We start from the raw sequence: 17,067 nt of genomic DNA, 5'->3' as shown, positions 1-17,067 counted from the left end.
AAATGAGATGACCTAAATATCCAACAGTAGGGGATAAATGTAAATAAATTATGGTTCATCCATTTGATGGACTTTTAATATAGGCATTAACAATTATGTTTTTGAGCCATATTAAACAATATAGGAAAGTGCTAATAGCAATATTTTATAAAGAAAGTAGAAAGCAATTTTATTAAAAATAATTTTTAAAGAATATACATAGGAAAAGGATTTGAAGGGAGAGAAACCAAAATGATAACAATGGTTATTGCCCCATGGTAGTATTGAGGCTTTATTTTTTCTTTTTACTTTCATGCATTTTCAAGTTTTTTTTATGATGAACAACAATGAAAGTTTATAAAAAGAAGACTATCTATCTGAGTAAATTATCCAGCTTGGCTGTAGAAGGTCTTATCACACTTCCTCTCGCTCTTCTTGGCTCTCTCCTGTTTCCTCTTGTTTGACTTCATGATGAATATTAATAAGACTGTAACTGATCCAAACTTGACATGTTTGAGTTGTTAGCTAGAGAGTTAAGCATGTTTGAGTTCAGATGGAGAGGGCTGGACTCAGGCTCCTTCTGGTGCAACATAAACGGCTGACACTGCATATTAGCCCTTTGCTGCTGCAGACACACCCAGGGTTGTGTGCAGGTCCATGCTGGCTGTAGGGAGAATATTGAGCTACCCCTTTAAATACATATTTTTAAAAATCTTTTGAAAGCCATTACTGTATTATTAGTAGTAAATTAATTGCAACACATTCTATAGCTGTGTCTTTCTCAATATCATGGTTGAGAACTGCTATATTTGAGGAACCAATTCAGTAGCTTTTCTTAGGTGGCGGGAATTCATTAGTATACTACGTTCAAAGAGAATTCTTGTAGATCACTATAGCTGTCAAAATAAGGTTTGATGTTCATTCCCTAAGAAAGGGCAAATAGTCCTTCAGATCTTTTTTCTATTTCTCCAAGCTCCATGGATGTTCTCTAATGCGCTATATATTAAAAGTGTCAAACAACTGGACACAGGCAAAATCGGGCCCAATGCCTGATTTGGTAAAACATTTTATTTATTTACATAGTGTCTATGGCCGCCTTTGCACGACAGTGATGGAGTTAAGTAGCTGTAATGGCCTACAAAGCCGAAGGTATTTACTATTTAGCCCTTTACAGAAAACATGCTGGTAGATCACTAAGGTTGAGGAATGTGGGTCATGTTAAAGAACTTGGGAATAAGTGTTGCCTGTAGGATCCTTCCCAGGAAAAGTTTGGAATTTGCTAAAACCAGGCCAAAGCCCTCTTTTGATTTGAGAAATACATATCTTACAAAATCACTTGAATTCTGCCAGCTTGGTTTCTGAATCCTTTACCCAAGGTATTTAGCAACAGACTTACAGTGTTGGTAGCCAAAAATATTTTTAATTCTGACATGTGAAAAAATTCTAGACAAAAACAGAAAAAGCAATGAGAAAGATCAGTTTTTTTGTTTTGTTGCTGTTGTTTTTGTTTTTCAACTAAGTGCTGGGTTAGAAAAGAGCGATGTAAATTAGAATGAGAGCCCTAGCCGATTTGGCTCAATGGATAGATTGTTGGCCCTTGGACTGAAGGGTCTGGGGTTTGATTTCCATCAAGGATTGTACCTCAGTTGGAGCCTTGATCCCTGGCCCTGGTTGGGGATTGTGCTGGAGGCAACCAGTCAGTGTGTCTCGCTCACATTGATGCTTCTCTCTCTGTCTCTCCCACTCCCTTCCTCTCTCTCTAAAAATCAAAGGAAAAATATCCTCAGGTGAGGATTAACAACAACAAAAACATTAGAAGGAGATTTGCTTAGTTTTTTTTTCTTCAGTGGTGGTTTAAAAAATACTTTTGGTGTGAAAAAATTATAGAAAATTTAGGTAGAGAAAAGGTGAAAATAGTCCCACCACTATGACACAAATTACTGTTAAATGTTGTATTTTCATCACCTACATTTATATAATTGTGGCCACAGTGTTTGTGTAGTTTTTTGTTCTGCTTTTTTTTCACTTAAATCATATAGAAAGCCTTTTCCCAATTTAGCCTAACCCTCATTTTCACTTGATGTGGAATATTCCATGGCGGGTCTGTGCTATCGTTCAGCAGTCACTAAGACTGGGCGGATCACTGTGGGACACCCGAGCTGCTTTCCTGCAGGCAGGAGAGCCAACAGTTTTGTTTGCACTTGGCACAGAGTTCCCTCTCAAATACAGCTGCAAGACTGTGGGGTTTTTTGTTGGTGATTGTTACTTGATTCAGTTTTCCTGGTTAAGAGAGAGAATTTAAAACTTTGAGTATAAAATGTAAAGTGTTCCATATTCTATAGAAGTATTAAAGTAGAAGTCTCTTCTTGGTTTATTTCCATGCCATGTTTTTGGTACCCAAGACAGAAGATTCACCTTTTTTATATTTAGTGCTAATTTTTAATAAGATGTCAATTATTTAACTTGAATAATGTCTGGTGAGAAGTCATAAAGGAAAAGTATCCACAGTTTGCCTAGTAGAAATGCATTCAACAAAACGGAGTAGAATTTAGAATGATGATTATTTTTTTTCTGGAACTGCAAGAGATCTAAAAATCTACACCAGCCTCCTCAACCCTTTTGAGCAGTGAAATTAATGAGCCTTAGAAGGTTAATGGCTAGTCCAGGTGACCCAGTTCGAGTGGTGGTGCCAGGTCCAGAACCAAAGTTTCTTGACTTCTGCCTTTTCTGTTATACCATGCTGCTTAATAGAAGTTTATTGATCGCCTTCATTTTTCTGCTTTATATTTTAGTTTTAGCTTTAAATGCACATATAGATAAAGTTGGTTCAAGGGTTGACACCAGAGCTAGATTTTATGCTCCAGTGGTTAACATTTATAGAAGAAATGCTTAGAATTTAAGAATTCATTTATTTTTCTTCTAGAGAGATGCTGTTCTGAGTGTTTTAAAAAGTCTTGCTCCTGCTAAAGACACAAGTGCATACTTATCTCAAAAGAGAGGGGGCCCTGACCAGTTTGGCTCAGTGGATAGAGCGTCGGCCTGCGGACTAAAGGGTCCCAGGTTCGATTCCGGTCAAGGGCATGTATGTACCTTGGTTTCGGGCACATCCCCAGTAGGGAGTGTGCAGGAAGCAGTTGAATCGATGTTTCTCTCTCATCGATGTTTCTAACTCTCTATTCCTCTCCTTCTCCCTTCCTCTCTGTAAAAAAAAATCAATAAAATATATTTTTTAAAAAAAGGGGAGAGAAGGGGCCCGCCCTTGAGAGCTTACACCCTTGGGAATTTAACTCTGGTTGGGTCTAGCTTGGGAGTTAGTCTGGTCCAGACAGCTAGACCCACTGAGCATGGAACTTGCCTTTTAGGGATAATTGTAAGGGTAGACAGCAGCAGACCTAAGAACCCTGAACTGGAAGAATTTAAGACAAGGGATAACTTACCCTGAGGAGAGCCCATCATTGGCTGCTTGGAAGACCTCTGGTCCTGGGGTCTGGACTTGGCTGAGATAGTAAGTTCCAAGAAAATTTGAAGCCATGGAATGGGGAGAGGGGCCTGTTGTTCAGAGGAAATTTGAAATCTGGAAAAAGTTGTATATCAAATACTCGCTCTTTTTTTTTTTTCTTTTAAAAAGATTTTATTAAAGGGCTTTATAAAGCAACATCCAGACTCCAGATCCAGCTGCCAAGGAGACCCTGTTATGCTGTGGGTACTGGCTAGGGCATGGCAGGCAGCTCTGGCTTTCCACCCTTCTGTTCCGAGATGGGGGTGGTGGGCAGTATCTCATCTTTGGGTTCCACAATGCTCACATGCTCAAATACTCGCTCTTTTATCTCTCTCTAAATTCATTTGGTTATTTCAAATACTAAAATATTGTTACTTATAACTTAGTTTGTTTATACAATTCTGCTTATTGGAGACCTGAGAGCCTGGTGGGGTTGGGAAGTGGAGGTAGGAAAGAGAATATGTTTATCAGCATTTTCCCAGCAATCTCTAAGAACGTGGGGTCCTGCCTCAAAGAGGAACTAGGGGGAGGAGAGGACTAGAGAAGTACTTTTTAAAAAAATATATTTTATTGATTTTGTTACAGAGAGGAAGGGAGAAGAAGAGGGATAGTTAGAAACATCCATCAGCTGCCTCCTGCACACCCCCTACTGGGGATGTGCCCGCAACCAAGGCACATGCCCTTGACCAGAATCGAACCTGGGACCCTTTAGTCCGCAGGCCGACGCTCTATCCACTGAGCCAAACCGGTCAGGGCGAGAAGTACTTTAAGAAATTTTAACTCATTCACTTATACCGAAGAGTATTTTAACTTATACTCATACCTAGGAACTAACTTATATTACCAGATCTAGGTCTTAGAGAAATTATATTTGTGGAGCGTATAGATTGATACCAATATACTTTATAATTAGGCTATACAATACAATGTTCTAGTTCATTGGTGAGTATATTGATGAGTATTGTGTTTTAGTAGGCTGTGATATGAGTGTGTGTGACTTTCTAATTTAAGCTGATGGGAATGTCATTGCTCTTCATTCCACTTTCTAGTCTAATAAGCCTTTTAGATACATGTCTTATAATTTTAGGTTTCTCTCAGAAGGGAGGATGAAGATAGCAAAAGCTAAAAAATAACCATCTTTCCCCTTATACTGGACTCGCCCAAATGTGGTTTGACTAGTATTCAGTCTTCTATACTTCTGAGTAATCTTATCTTCCAGTTACCAGCATTTGAGATTGCTGTGTAACCTCTGACTTAGTGTGGTTTTGCTGTTTGGGGAAAAACAACAGGAGACAGTTTACAGTACTTCATATTTTTTGTTTTCCCACATTTTAAGATGTTAATGTACAATCACAAATGATATATCGTCCGGCCACTGTGGCTCAGTGGTTAAGCGTTGACCTATGAACCAGGAGGTCATGGTTTGATTCCCGGTTAGGGCACATGCCTGGGTGCAGACTTGATACCCAGTAGGGGTCATGCAGGAGATAGCCGATGGATGTCTGTCTTTCATCAGTGTTTCTATTTCTGTATCCCTCTCCCTTCCTCTCTCTCTAAAATAAAAACATATTTAAAAAAATATATCATGGAAAAGAAAGGGTCATATTTTTTAAATACTGATTTTTAAAAAAATATATTTTATTGATCTTTTACAGAGAGGAAGGGAGAGGGATAGAGAGCCAGAAACATCGATGAGAGAGAAACATCGATTAGCTGCCTCCTGCACACTCCCTGCTGGGGATGTGCCCACAACCAAGGTGATTGCCCTTGTCCGGAATCGAACCTGGGACCCTTGAGTCTGCAGGCTGACGCTCTATCCACTGAGCCAAACCGGTTAGGGCAAAAATACTGATTTTTAATAATCAGTAGATTCAGTATAATTTGGTGTGAATAACTGAAAAAGAGCAAAGTGAAGAGATTCCAGGAAGCCCCTGTGTTGTTAGCTTAAGAAGCATTTCAAAGCAACAAGGAAAATTGAGGGCTAATGTTCTTTACCAGAAGAACAAAGAGACATCAGTTCTTCCTGCAACTATCCATCTTTCCTTTCCCTTGTAGGGAGCTGTCTGGGTACTGGCCTGGTTTGAGGTTAGGAGTGGGTGGGGTTGGCTTTTAGCTCCCAGGGCAGGGAAGGGAATGAACTTGTTAGTTCTAAGTTACAACAGGAAGTGGGGAAGAAGATTCAGATCATGGAGCCCAAGATTGTAGACACAAAGCAGGACTAGAATCCAAAGCCAAGACCTGACTATGGAGAAGAAAGAAGACACGGCAGTCAGTGCAGGAATAAAGCCTGTGAGCATTCCTGGGACAGGTACCTTGGGGAGGGGCATGGCCTTTTATGAACCATTCCAGCCCTCCCCCAAGGCCCTGAAGAGTTCTAAGTGTGGGAATCACAGTAGTTTAAGTGGGAAGGTTACAAAGGATTCTCTTGAAAGGTAGAAACCCTTTTAAAAGAAGGTAATTGGAAAGATCAATTATTAAAGGGGAAGTAGCAAAACAGATTATTTAGTATGAACCCATTACAAAATATGGGAGGATATAGTTCTTATGTATACAGAAAATTATTTGAAACTAGAGGCCTGGTGCATGAATTCATGCACCAGTGGGGTCCCTCAGCCTGGCCTGTGGGATCGGGCTGAAACCAGCTCTCCAACATCTCCCAAGGGGTCCTGGGTTGCAAGAGGGTGCAGGCCAGGCCAAGGGACCCCACCAGTGCATGATTGGGGCCGGGGAGGGACCGCAGGAGGGTTCAGGGTGTGTCCCGATCTGCCGAACCCCAGCAGCAAGCCAACCTACCAGTTGGAGTGTCTGCCCCCTGGTGGTCGGTGCTTGTCAAAGCGACTGGTCAACCGGTTGACTGTCTGCCCCTTGGTGGTCATTGCACGTCATAGCGAACAGTTGAGCAGCCTTAGCATATCATTAGCATATTACGCTTTGATTGGTTGAATGGCTGACGGTTGACCGGACACTTAGCATATTAGGCTTTTACAGTATAGGATAGTATATACCAAACAGTCAATTGTAGATGATGATAGGGGACTAGAGGCCCAGTACATGAATTTGTGCACAGGTGGGATCCAGCTGGCCTGCCCTGATCGGGCTGGTGCGGGGGGAGGGGTCATGGGCAGTTGGCCAGTGGCCCTGACCCCGATCAGGGTGGGGGGGGGATCAGGGGCGGGGTCAGCTGGGGGAGGGGCTGCGGGAAGTTAGCTGGCTGGCCTCACCCCCTGGTTGAACTTTCAGTTGAACTCCCAGTCAAACTCCCTGTCGAGGGGACAATTTGCATAGTAACCATCTATACTAATAAAAGAGAAAAATGGTAATTGGCGTACAATGATACCCTTTTCATTGGCTAATCAGGGCTATATGCAAATTAACTGCCAACTAAGATTGGCAGTTAACTGCCAACAAGATGGCGGTTAATTTGCATATGTAGGCACAATGCAGGGAGGCGAAAGGGAAAGCAGGAAGAAGCCCCCTGCCACTGACAGTGATCGGAAACCCAGGGGGAAGCTAAGAGCTGGGGGGCAGGGCAAAGGCGGCCCTGCCCCCCAGCCATGATCGGAGAATCAGGTGCCTTTTCCGCCCTGGCCAGTGATAGCAGGAAGTAGGGGTGGAGCCAGCGATGGGAGCTGGGCACGGTCGAAGCTGGCAGTCCCAGGAGCTAGGGGTCCCTTGCCTGGGCCTAAAGTGAAGCCCACGATCGCGGGGCCGCTGCAGCTGCGGGTCCCCGCTGCCCGGGCCGGACGCCTCAGCCAGAGGCTTCCTGCAGGGGCAGGGGCAGAGCCCGTGCGATCGTGGAACCCCCCCCCCCCCCCCCCCGCTGCCACTACGGGTCCCCGCTGCCCAGGCCAGACGCCTAGGCCAGAGGCGTCAGGCCTGGGCAAGGGGCCGATCCTGCGATTGGAGGGTGATGGGGGTCAATGCCTGAGGGCTTCCCAATATGTGAGAGGGGGCAGGCTGGGCTGAGGGACACTCCCCCTACCACCACCACCCAGTGCACGAATTTCGTGCACCGGGCCCCTAGTTTATTATATAGGATATTTACTTTCTACGTTGTTTCTATGTAGTATGAATTTTTCCACAGGTTTATACCTATAATAGAATGTGTCCTAATGAAGGCAGGGGGACCTTCTTTTCTCCTAATCTGCCACAGTACACAGTTCTTTGCTCAGAGTAGATGCTCAATAAATACTTGTTGAATGAATACTACCTTTACGCAGGGAAAATATTAGAATGGGGATAGGAGATGGGCCTCAGTGATTTCATTGCAGTGCAGTGTAGTTCTCAAAGTTGAGTGGCAGTGTAGCTCAAAGGCTTTCGAAGTTAGAAAACCTCCATCTCACGTTAGAATAGGCCAAGGACCAGACAGACACCAGTATCAAACTTTGTTGTTCTTGAGTAGATTCTTGTGAATTTTACTTCTAAAATATAGAAGACCTTATACTCTAAGCTCCTTTCCTTGGTATTTCCCAGAAAGTTTTGAAATTCAGTACTCTGTCAGTACTTTTCGAAGGCTGTACAGGAAGTTCAAGAATGTCTCGAAGTTACAAGGGAAGAAAACTGCAAGGGGCTGCTGGCAAAAACGCCATTCGCTTCCGCAGTGGTTGGCTGTACTCCAGGGCCAAGGAGTCTAGCTAGGCACAAGCCTCATCTCAGCCAGGAACAGCCAGGGAGGAAACCTGTTTGCCATGTCTTATTCATCTTTCCTATGGGTCTTCCCCCCCTCCACCCTGAGCCCTGGCCATTCTCTTCATCTTTATGGTATTGTAGTAGCTACTGGAGAGAGCTCAGATCCCATGTTTCTGTTTCAATCTTTCCTCCAAAGAAATCTCCCAGGTTAGAAAATATATTGACTGCTTTTACATAGATCATCTCCAGTGCTACAGTGTATTTGTTTGTTCTCTTTTGCATTTGAATGCATTTTACTGTGTGTCAGGAACAGTTTGCCAAAGAAAATCTGACCTGGGAGAAGTGATTTGGGTGTTGAGCTTTCACCCTGGCTGCTTTCCCTATATGTGCGGTCACATGCAGCTCTGCCAAACTACTACTGCAAAATGGCTTGCTTGACACCCTCCCCGTGAGTGCTGGCTACCAAAGCAGGCTGTCCATTTTACAAGTGCATGCAGTAGTTTATTTGTAACAGTATCGGTTTCAGCTGAGAGGTAAACTTTAGAATGAAGATTATGAACACTGGACACGTGGAGGTTCTAACTAGATTAAATTTATTGGATATAGCTGCTACTAAATTATTTGGAAATAAGTGAAAAAAATAAGTAGTAGAGGCAAGTTTGGTGTGTTTGTTTTCTCTCTGTGGGAACATGTATTTGATTTATGTTTGTCTAGCATTGTCTCTGAGCAGATTATGTTCTCAGACCTGATTTATTTTCATTTTCTGCCATGCTTATAATATTTAAGGTACCTATAAGTTTTACTTGGTTAGCTCTGTTTATATTAACTCAAAATATAGTTTGAGTTTATTTTAACCATTGCAGTGATTTAAAACTATACTATGCTTGGTATAAACGTGGCAATAGAAGCATAATCATTTTATACTTAAACAGGCTGTTTTATGGCTTGAAACCCATGTGGCACTTTAGAACCTAGACATTAATGAATTTAAGCCAGCAATTCACGTAATGAGTCCATACCCAGGTGGTCAAGGAAGATACTTACCTATGTTGTATGGATATATAAAGTTTGAAATAACACAAATTATCTGGGAGGCAGAGTCTGCATTAGAAAAATTTTTATGTTTAGTACTGAGACTTCATTCTAATCAAACAGATTGCAGTTTCCTCCCTAGAATTCAGAAGGAACTACTATAAAACTTTGAGTCAGTACCCCTTCTGGCACATAATGAATTGAGATTTCCAGCTAAGGGGATTAGAGGTGGATTCCCTGAAGAGGAGGTACTTCTAGCAAAAGGAACTATGTTCTTTAAATGTTACTCACGCTATCATTTAGAAACTGGGTGTTTGAATACTTTAACAGTCAGCATGAGTGTACTGCAGTCTGTGCACCTCTTTGGGGATTTTGAGATCTTTTTTGTAGCCAGCTGAGACTCTGGCTAGAACACAAAACAAATTTTGTGTTTGTTTATTGTTTTGTTTTGTTTTTATGGGAAAAATGCAACTCTTCTCTCTCATAAAGTGCGTTTCACCTTTCTTTTTGTATTTTTAAAACATTTTTATTGATTTCAGAGAGGAGGAGAGAGGGAGAGATAGAACATCAATGATGAGAGAGAATCAATTGATCAGCTGCCTCCTTCACGCCTCCTACTGGGGATTGAGCCTGCAACCCGGGCATGTGCCCTTGACGGGAATCAAACCTGGGACCTTTCAGTCCACAGGCCAATGCTCTATCCACTGAGCCAAACCAGCTATGGGCCACTTCACCTTTCTTGATAGAATGCTGTAACAGATTTGAAACAGAAACACAGAATAATGAACTCAAAAGGACCATTGCCCTGACCTTTCCCTTGGCTCTAGAGCCAGTGCTGCACAGGCACGAGGGGGAGGCCAGGGTTCAATCATCTGTATTTAGTACTGCACCAGGCACCAGAGAGTTTGGAGCACATACTCTTCCAAACAGGACAGCTAATTGTGGCTTGAGTGAGAGGGCGGGGGGGCGGGGGGGGGGTGTTGCAGGCCCAATGTTGCTAAATCTGGTATTTTGAAGAGATGCCGAAAATAGATATCTTTATGTGAAATCTACCAGTTAAAAATTTTTTTTTAACATCATGCAGGGAAGGGTCAAACAAAACATATTTATAGACCAGATTAGCTCACCAGTTTGCAACCTCTGCACCTGACCCTTCCTGTTATTCTTAGTTTTGCTCCCTCCTACCCCCTGACCCCACTAATATACCAATCAAACTTGACTCTTATAGGAAGGACTTTTGTTAGGGATTATCTGGTAAATCCCATTAACTAATTTGCCATGTACTGTTGTACCTTTCTGCCTCCTCTCCTGTAGTTCCTTGAGCTCCTGGAAAATATGCACTTTTGTCAGCACTCCGCCCCCAGTCAAAGACTGCCCCCTTTATTGTTTAATCCTCACCCCTGACTAGGAGGCTTTCAGACCACTTAGAAGAGCCGGGACAAGAAGGTGGTTTAGGTTTCTGGTTTTCCTCAAACAAAACAGAACTGCTTAGGCCTCCTGTACCTAGGACTGGTGACTTCTTCCACTCCAAGATGTTTTTCTGCCATGATTTTAGAGCAAAAAATACACCAGAATTTGGGACATGGACACTAGGTATTCACAGATTTCACAGGCCAGCTAGTTTAGAATTGGACCTTTTAGTACCATCCCTTGTAATGTCAGGTCTGATGTCAAAGCAATGCCTGCTCTCTCCTCTTTCCTTAGGGAGCCAGAGCAGGACAATAAACTAGCTCTAGAATCCAGATTTAGAAAAACTATTGCTTTGATAGGAACTGACGAATGGAATGTAGATTAAGGAACCGAACCATTATCTACTTCAGAAAGTTAAGACCCCCTTTTTTTTGGAATGACCTAAAAAGTTTGTAAAGTAAAAGAGTTGGATTTTCCCTAAGACTTTCAGAATATTTTAAAACTGGTCTATAACATGGGAAAATCTAAGAGCAACAGTGAAAACTATGGGAAGTCCATTAACAGCCTCTATTAAAATAACTTTTTTCCCAATTATAAAATAATTAAAATGTTGAAAATAAGTTATATATGTTGATTACATCCAACTTTTAAGATAAAAGATAGCCACTACTATATATATATATATATATATATATATATATATATATATATATATATTGATTTCAGAGAGGACAGGAGAGAGCTAGAAACATCAAGATGAGAGAGAATCATTGATCAGCTGCCCCCTGTGCACACCCCCTACTGGGGATTAAGCTTGCAACCAGGGCATGTGCCCTTTACCGGAATTGAACCCAAGACCCTTCAGTCTGCAGGCCAACATTCTATCCACTGAGCCAAACCAGCTAGGGTGCCACTATTTTTTTTTTTTTAAGTTTATAGTTTATTAATCCTCTCATGAAAAATCTGCACAACCATCACAGATAAAGTCACCGAAGAATCTTTACTCCTTCTTTTTGCCAGCACCAACGTTGGCCTTTGCAGTCCCCCTGACTTTCCTCATTCTGTTCTTGCGTTCCTTTCTCTGTTTTCTTGAGGTCTTCTTCTTCTCATATAGGCCATGTCTTGCAAGTCTGTGTTTGGGTTCATTTTTCTTTGCGTAATCCAAGGAATCATAAATCATGCCAAAGCCAGTGGTCTTGCCACCACCAAAGTGGGTTCTGAATCCAAACACAAAGATGACATCAGGTGTTGTCTCATCCATTTTGGCTAGTTTTTCCCGGATTTCTGTCTTGGGTCCTGTTGCCTTCCCAGGGTGAAGGACATCAATGACCATTTGCTTCCGCTGAAGTAGTCTGTTGGTCATGAACTTCCTGGTCCGGATGGTTACTGTGTCATTCATGATGAAGGTTGGTCTTCAGGCAACCAGGGAGGAAAAAAGCGGGTGCCAGTATCTTAATATATAGCCTCCAAGTCTTTTTTCTTTTTTTGTCCTTTTTACTGACTGTATCATGAACATGCTCCCTTGTCATTGAATATTCTTCCTCAATGGTTTTTTAATGGTTGCATGTCAGACAGACACATGAATATACAATTTAGCCAATCTCTGTTGAATATTTAAGTGTTTCTTAATTATAAGTAATGCTGCAACAAACATACTTTTACATAAGTCTTTTTATCACCAGTCTTCTGAAGAAATATCTGAGAGGAGTATGCTGCATCAACAGATTTGAACGTTTTAAGGACTTTTACAAACTACCAAATCTGACCACAGCCTTTAAAGAAAGACCTTATTAAAAATACTAGTTTTTGGCACTTATACCTTTATTCTTGAAGGATTTCGAGAAGTCAGTTGTTCATTTCCCAGAATGACCAGTTGTGTGAAAGTCTAGGATTCCTTTTCTGCATTTCTTTGCATTCTTTAATGAAAAGGAATGTGTTTGCCTTTTGTATTTGATGGATCAGGGAGCAGAGGCAGAGGTATTTTGTAATACGCTTTCACCTAGTAATTAGGTCATCAGGCTGTTGCTTATTTTTGGATGCTTGTGCGTGGCAAGCAATTGTGAGACCTGAGGCAGCTTTATTTTGCTGTTTCCAAAGCTGTGGTTCACAGGGTATCCCTGAGCAGCTTCAGTCAGTAATGAGGCATTTTCACGAATTTATGAGAATGACCCGTGCTGCCTGTCCTGTCAGTGTGAGTGACCTGTGAAGGGGAGAGGGGAAGGAGTTATGGAGAGGATACAGGCTATTTGGGGGTGGGGGGCAGATCTTTGATTGTATGAGCTCAGCTTTCTGCATACACAGCTGTGTGGTCCCTAAGCAAGTCTTGTCTTGTATGATTAATGTATACCAGGGGATCTCCTAATGCAGTGGTCGGCAAACTGCAGCTCGCGAGCCATTGGCCCCTTGAGTGTGGCCACGAAGTTTCAATCGCACTGTACTCGTGCGCCCGCACGTGGTATTTTGTGGAAGAGCCACACTCAAGGGGCCGCAGTTTGCCGACCACTGTCCTAATGGAATTAGATACTTACCAAGATGGAGCAGCTGCTCTTCATTCGTTTTTCTCCTGCCTTCTTGATAAGCAGGAACCTACTTGCCCGTCTCCTTCAGCCATTATTTAAACTAAATATCTGACGGCCTGCTGTAGATAGGGTTCTAGAGCCTCCTCTGTTGTAACACTGACCTGTTCTCTCTAAGGACAGAGTGAGGGTGAGAGACATGGTCTGGAAGGATTGGAAGAAATTTTAGAAATAGAGTTCCAGCTTCTAATTTTATAGCACAGTTGGTTTCTGGCTTCAGAAAACTTAGTCTTTTTAGAAATAAGATACATAAACCAGAACAAATTTTATAAAGTACAAGCAATGAATGGTTTAGTGCAGCGGTTCTCAACCTGTGGGTCGTGACCCCTTTGGCGGTCGAACGACCCTTTCACAGGGGTCGCCTAAGACCATCCTGCATATCAGATATTTACATTACGATTCATAACAGTAGCAACATTACAGTTATGAAGTAGCCACGAAAATAATTTTATGGTTGGGTCGCAACATGAGGAACTGTATTTAAAGGACCAGAAGGTTGAGAACCACTGGTTTAGTGCCAAATGAGAAGCGTCAATAGTAAAGGCTTTAGATTTCAGAAAGAGAGGGAACTTTGGGCCCTGGAGATCAGCACCTCGTGCTGGAGAGTTTGTTCAGTTGTTTGTTTTAATTTTTTAACTGGGCCTTAGAGAATGAGTAAAATTTGACAGTTAGAGTCCGTTCCTCCCAGGTTAAGTGGTATAATAAAAGGCAGAAGATGTCTGGAAACAAGGAGTGGGTGATTTTGACTTGTGAGACAGGTTTCTTTCAATGACTTGACTGTATAATTTGGAGAGGACCTGAAGCCCTTTTCTTAGAAAGCAAGCAGAATTGTGAGGGCCGTGTTGTCCTGGAGAGCCTGTAGCATCTCTGTCACTAGCACGTAAGAGTTCAGAGATGGCCAGCAGAGCCATGGCTCCCTGTCTTCCTGATGGGCTCCTGGGGCCACGCCCGCAGATATACACTTAGGTAGTTTTATGGAGTGTGACTCAGAGTGTTTAGGGAACCTAGTCATCTCTAAGTAAAGTCCTGGCTGAGAAAAGGTCTCCCTCTTTTTTGTAAGACTTGCTTCCTGGGGAACTTTACTGCCCCAAAGCCTTCAAGTTCCTCTGTGCTTCTCAGTCAGGCCTCAAAGCTTCAGGCTTTATTAAAACCTTGAAGTTATTGGAGCCTTTTAAACTTTCAATGAAATCATCTTACTGTGGGCTGTAATTCAAGCAATTCACAAAAGATAAGGATTACAGACATTTAGACATAAATATCTTCCAACCTTTCCCTATACTTAAAAACAATACCCCTTTCAACTAAAAGCTGACACTTAAATACTGTACTTTGTTTTACTACCAGGTATACTTCAAGATACTCAAAGATTTTTTTCCTATTTAGCCTGCCTGAAGGGTTAATATTTGAGCTTCATTCTTCTGGAGGTTATTAAAATGTAAATCTTGTCCTATTAAAATTAAATAATTATCCACCATTTACACTGTAACTTACCTTAGGTGGGAAGGATGAGGGAGAAGGTGAGATAGAGTTAAGGTTTGGAGTGGGTAAGAGGGATCCTCAACTTGTCAGCTTTGCTTGGAAGTCAGCCCAGCCGTCAGAGTGCAGACCTGAGGAAGTTCTGCTCTGGATGGCCCCAGCTCTCACTTGTGAGTTGGAGTTCAGATGTAGCTTCACAAGGTTAGAAGTTGAATGCTATTTTCTAAAGTGATCAGTAAAGTGGCTAGGAAAGGTGCCTGGGCCTAATAGGTAACATTTTCAGTTGGCTAGAACCCTGCCTTGTCTAACTGGCACAAATAGATTTATTTATTGGACATAGACTCCAGCTTCGCCATGGGCCCTGTCTGTCTTCCAAGTGGTGACACCATTAGACAGCCTTTGTGGGGGTGAGAAGTAGTGCCACAGGAGCTGGGCAAGCTGCAAGTGCATTTATTGCCTGCCTAAGCCTTACCAAAGTTTGCCTGAAATGTCTGGCCCCCCTCTTTTTTTTTTTGGATGAGGTTGCAGTTCTGGAGGAAATTTGCCTTTTACCCCTTAATCTTCTATTGTGTAGGGAAGAGAGTAGGCTTTAGCTCTCAAAAATGGGGTATAAGCTCACAGATGAACTTTTTTCCTTCTTTTTTCAATCTCTATTTACTGAAATGCATTTTAGGGTTATAAACTATTACTTCTGTTTCATGTTCTTCCTGATCACTTGCTTTAAATTTATATTATAGCTATTGACATTTTAATAAAATCTCATGAATACATTTGAAGATTTTGCATTACCTTCTTAACACCTTCTCAGTGTATCACATCAATAAATTATATATCTGTACTAGAGGCCCAGTGCACAAAATTTGTGCACTCAGGGAGGGTTCCTCAGCCCAGCCTGTGCCCTCTCGCAGTCCTGGAGCCCTTGGGGGATGTCTGCCTGCCACAGAGGCAGGAGAGGCTCCTGCCACCACCGCTGTGCTCACCAGCTGTGAGCCCGACTCAGGGCTTCTGGCTGAGCAGCGCTCCCCCTGTGGGACCGCACTGACCACCAGGGGGCAACTCCTGCATTGAGCATCTGCCCCCCGGTGGTCAGTGTATGTCATAGTGACCAGTCATTCTGCTGTTGGGTTGATTTGCATATTAGCCTTTTATTATACAGGATTTTTATCTATGAAGTATTGACCTTCAGCATCAAGGGGTTAAGTATATCATTAAGACAGGTAGTAGCTATCTGTCTAATAAATGCCCCTGGCACTTGACTGTCTTGATTCAGTTCAATGTACTGATCACATAATTCATTTAAAACTCACGCAGACACTTTTTAATGACCATATGCAAAAACTGAACTATATCTTACAAAATAAGATTGCATAGTACATCCACACAATGGAATACTATGCAGCAATGAAATTATTTATAAAAAATTTCTAATGGCTTAAGATATAGAAACTGTATGTGTGTTACTGTCTCACCAATATTAAAAATATTTACATGTGTGAAGGAAGATAAAGGAAAAAAAGACAGAAAATAAGTAAACCAAATGTGAATAGTGAGTGATTCTGTCTGGATGAGAAGATTATGAGTTATTACGTTTTTATTCCTTATACTTTTCTATTGTATGCAGTTTTTTAAAAATATCGACTGGGTATCACTTCTGTAATGAAAAAGAAATCCAATAAGGGATTGTAAATCATTTTAACTACCTACTTTAGTAAAGGATTAAAATATAGTGAATGTTTAAGGTTAAGTTAATGCTTTCTGTAGCAAGACAATGAAAAACTTCCCCTCAGAAATTTTAAAAATTACTTTGAATTTACTATTTAGCACTTTTAAGTTATCTTATGTGTCATTATGCAGTGTTCCTATAGCTCAGTGTTTCTTTTTTTTTAAAAGTATATTTTTATTGATTTTAGAGAGGAAGGGAGAGGGAGAGGGAGAGAGAGATAGAAACATCAGTAATGAGAGAGAATCATTGATTGGCTTCCTCCTGCATGCCTCCTACCGGGATCAAGCCTGCAACCAGGGCATGTGCCCTGACCGGGAATCAAACCGTGACCTTGTGGTTCACAGGTCGACGCTCAATCACTGAGCCATGCTGGCCGGGCAGATCAGTGTTTCTTAAACTGGGTAATGCTGGCACTAACTCATAGGTTTGCTGCAACTGTTTGGAAAACTAATTCAGAGTTTTACAAAATAGATGGTAGCAGTTATGAAAATCCTGAAACATTTTAGTTCTGTGTCTTGTGAAATTATTTTATTTTTTAAAATAAACCTTTTATGGAATTACTAGAGGCCCAATGCACGAAAATTTGTGCAAGAGTAGGCCTTCCTTCCCCTGGCTGCCAGCACCAGCTTCCCTCCGGCACTGGCTTCCCTCTGGCACCTGGGACCCGGGCTTTCCTCGGGCTGCCGGCAGGCATCTGGGACCGGGCAGCTTCGCTCCGGCCCCAGCTTCGTCTGGAAGGATGT

General features: G+C 42.1%; 2 protein-coding genes across 2 annotated transcripts in view; one reads left to right on the top strand and one right to left on the bottom strand.

Moving 5' to 3' along the window:
* The window catches only part of MACO1 (macoilin 1), a 62,759-nt gene that overhangs the window by 27,274 nt on the left and 18,418 nt on the right, over positions 1–17,067 (top strand). The gene's annotated exons all lie outside the window — the stretch shown is intronic.
* LOC132231512 (small ribosomal subunit protein eS24-like) lies at positions 11,484–11,989 on the bottom strand. The gene has a single exon (XM_059690761.1). The coding sequence runs from the start codon at positions 11,946–11,948 to the stop codon at positions 11,550–11,552; it is 399 nt and encodes a 132-aa protein (XP_059546744.1). The 5' UTR covers positions 11,949–11,989; the 3' UTR covers positions 11,484–11,549.

Source organism: Myotis daubentonii, chromosome 3 (genome assembly GCF_963259705.1).
Source record: "Myotis daubentonii chromosome 3, mMyoDau2.1, whole genome shotgun sequence".
Taxonomy (NCBI): Eukaryota; Metazoa; Chordata; class Mammalia; order Chiroptera; family Vespertilionidae; genus Myotis; species Myotis daubentonii.
This window is presented reverse-complemented; position numbering and strand designations above follow the sequence as displayed.

Coding starts and splice junctions, on each gene's coding strand:
- LOC132231512 (XM_059690761.1), bottom strand. CDS start 11,948: ATGAATGACACAGTAACCATCCGGACCAGGAAGTTCATGACCAACAGA.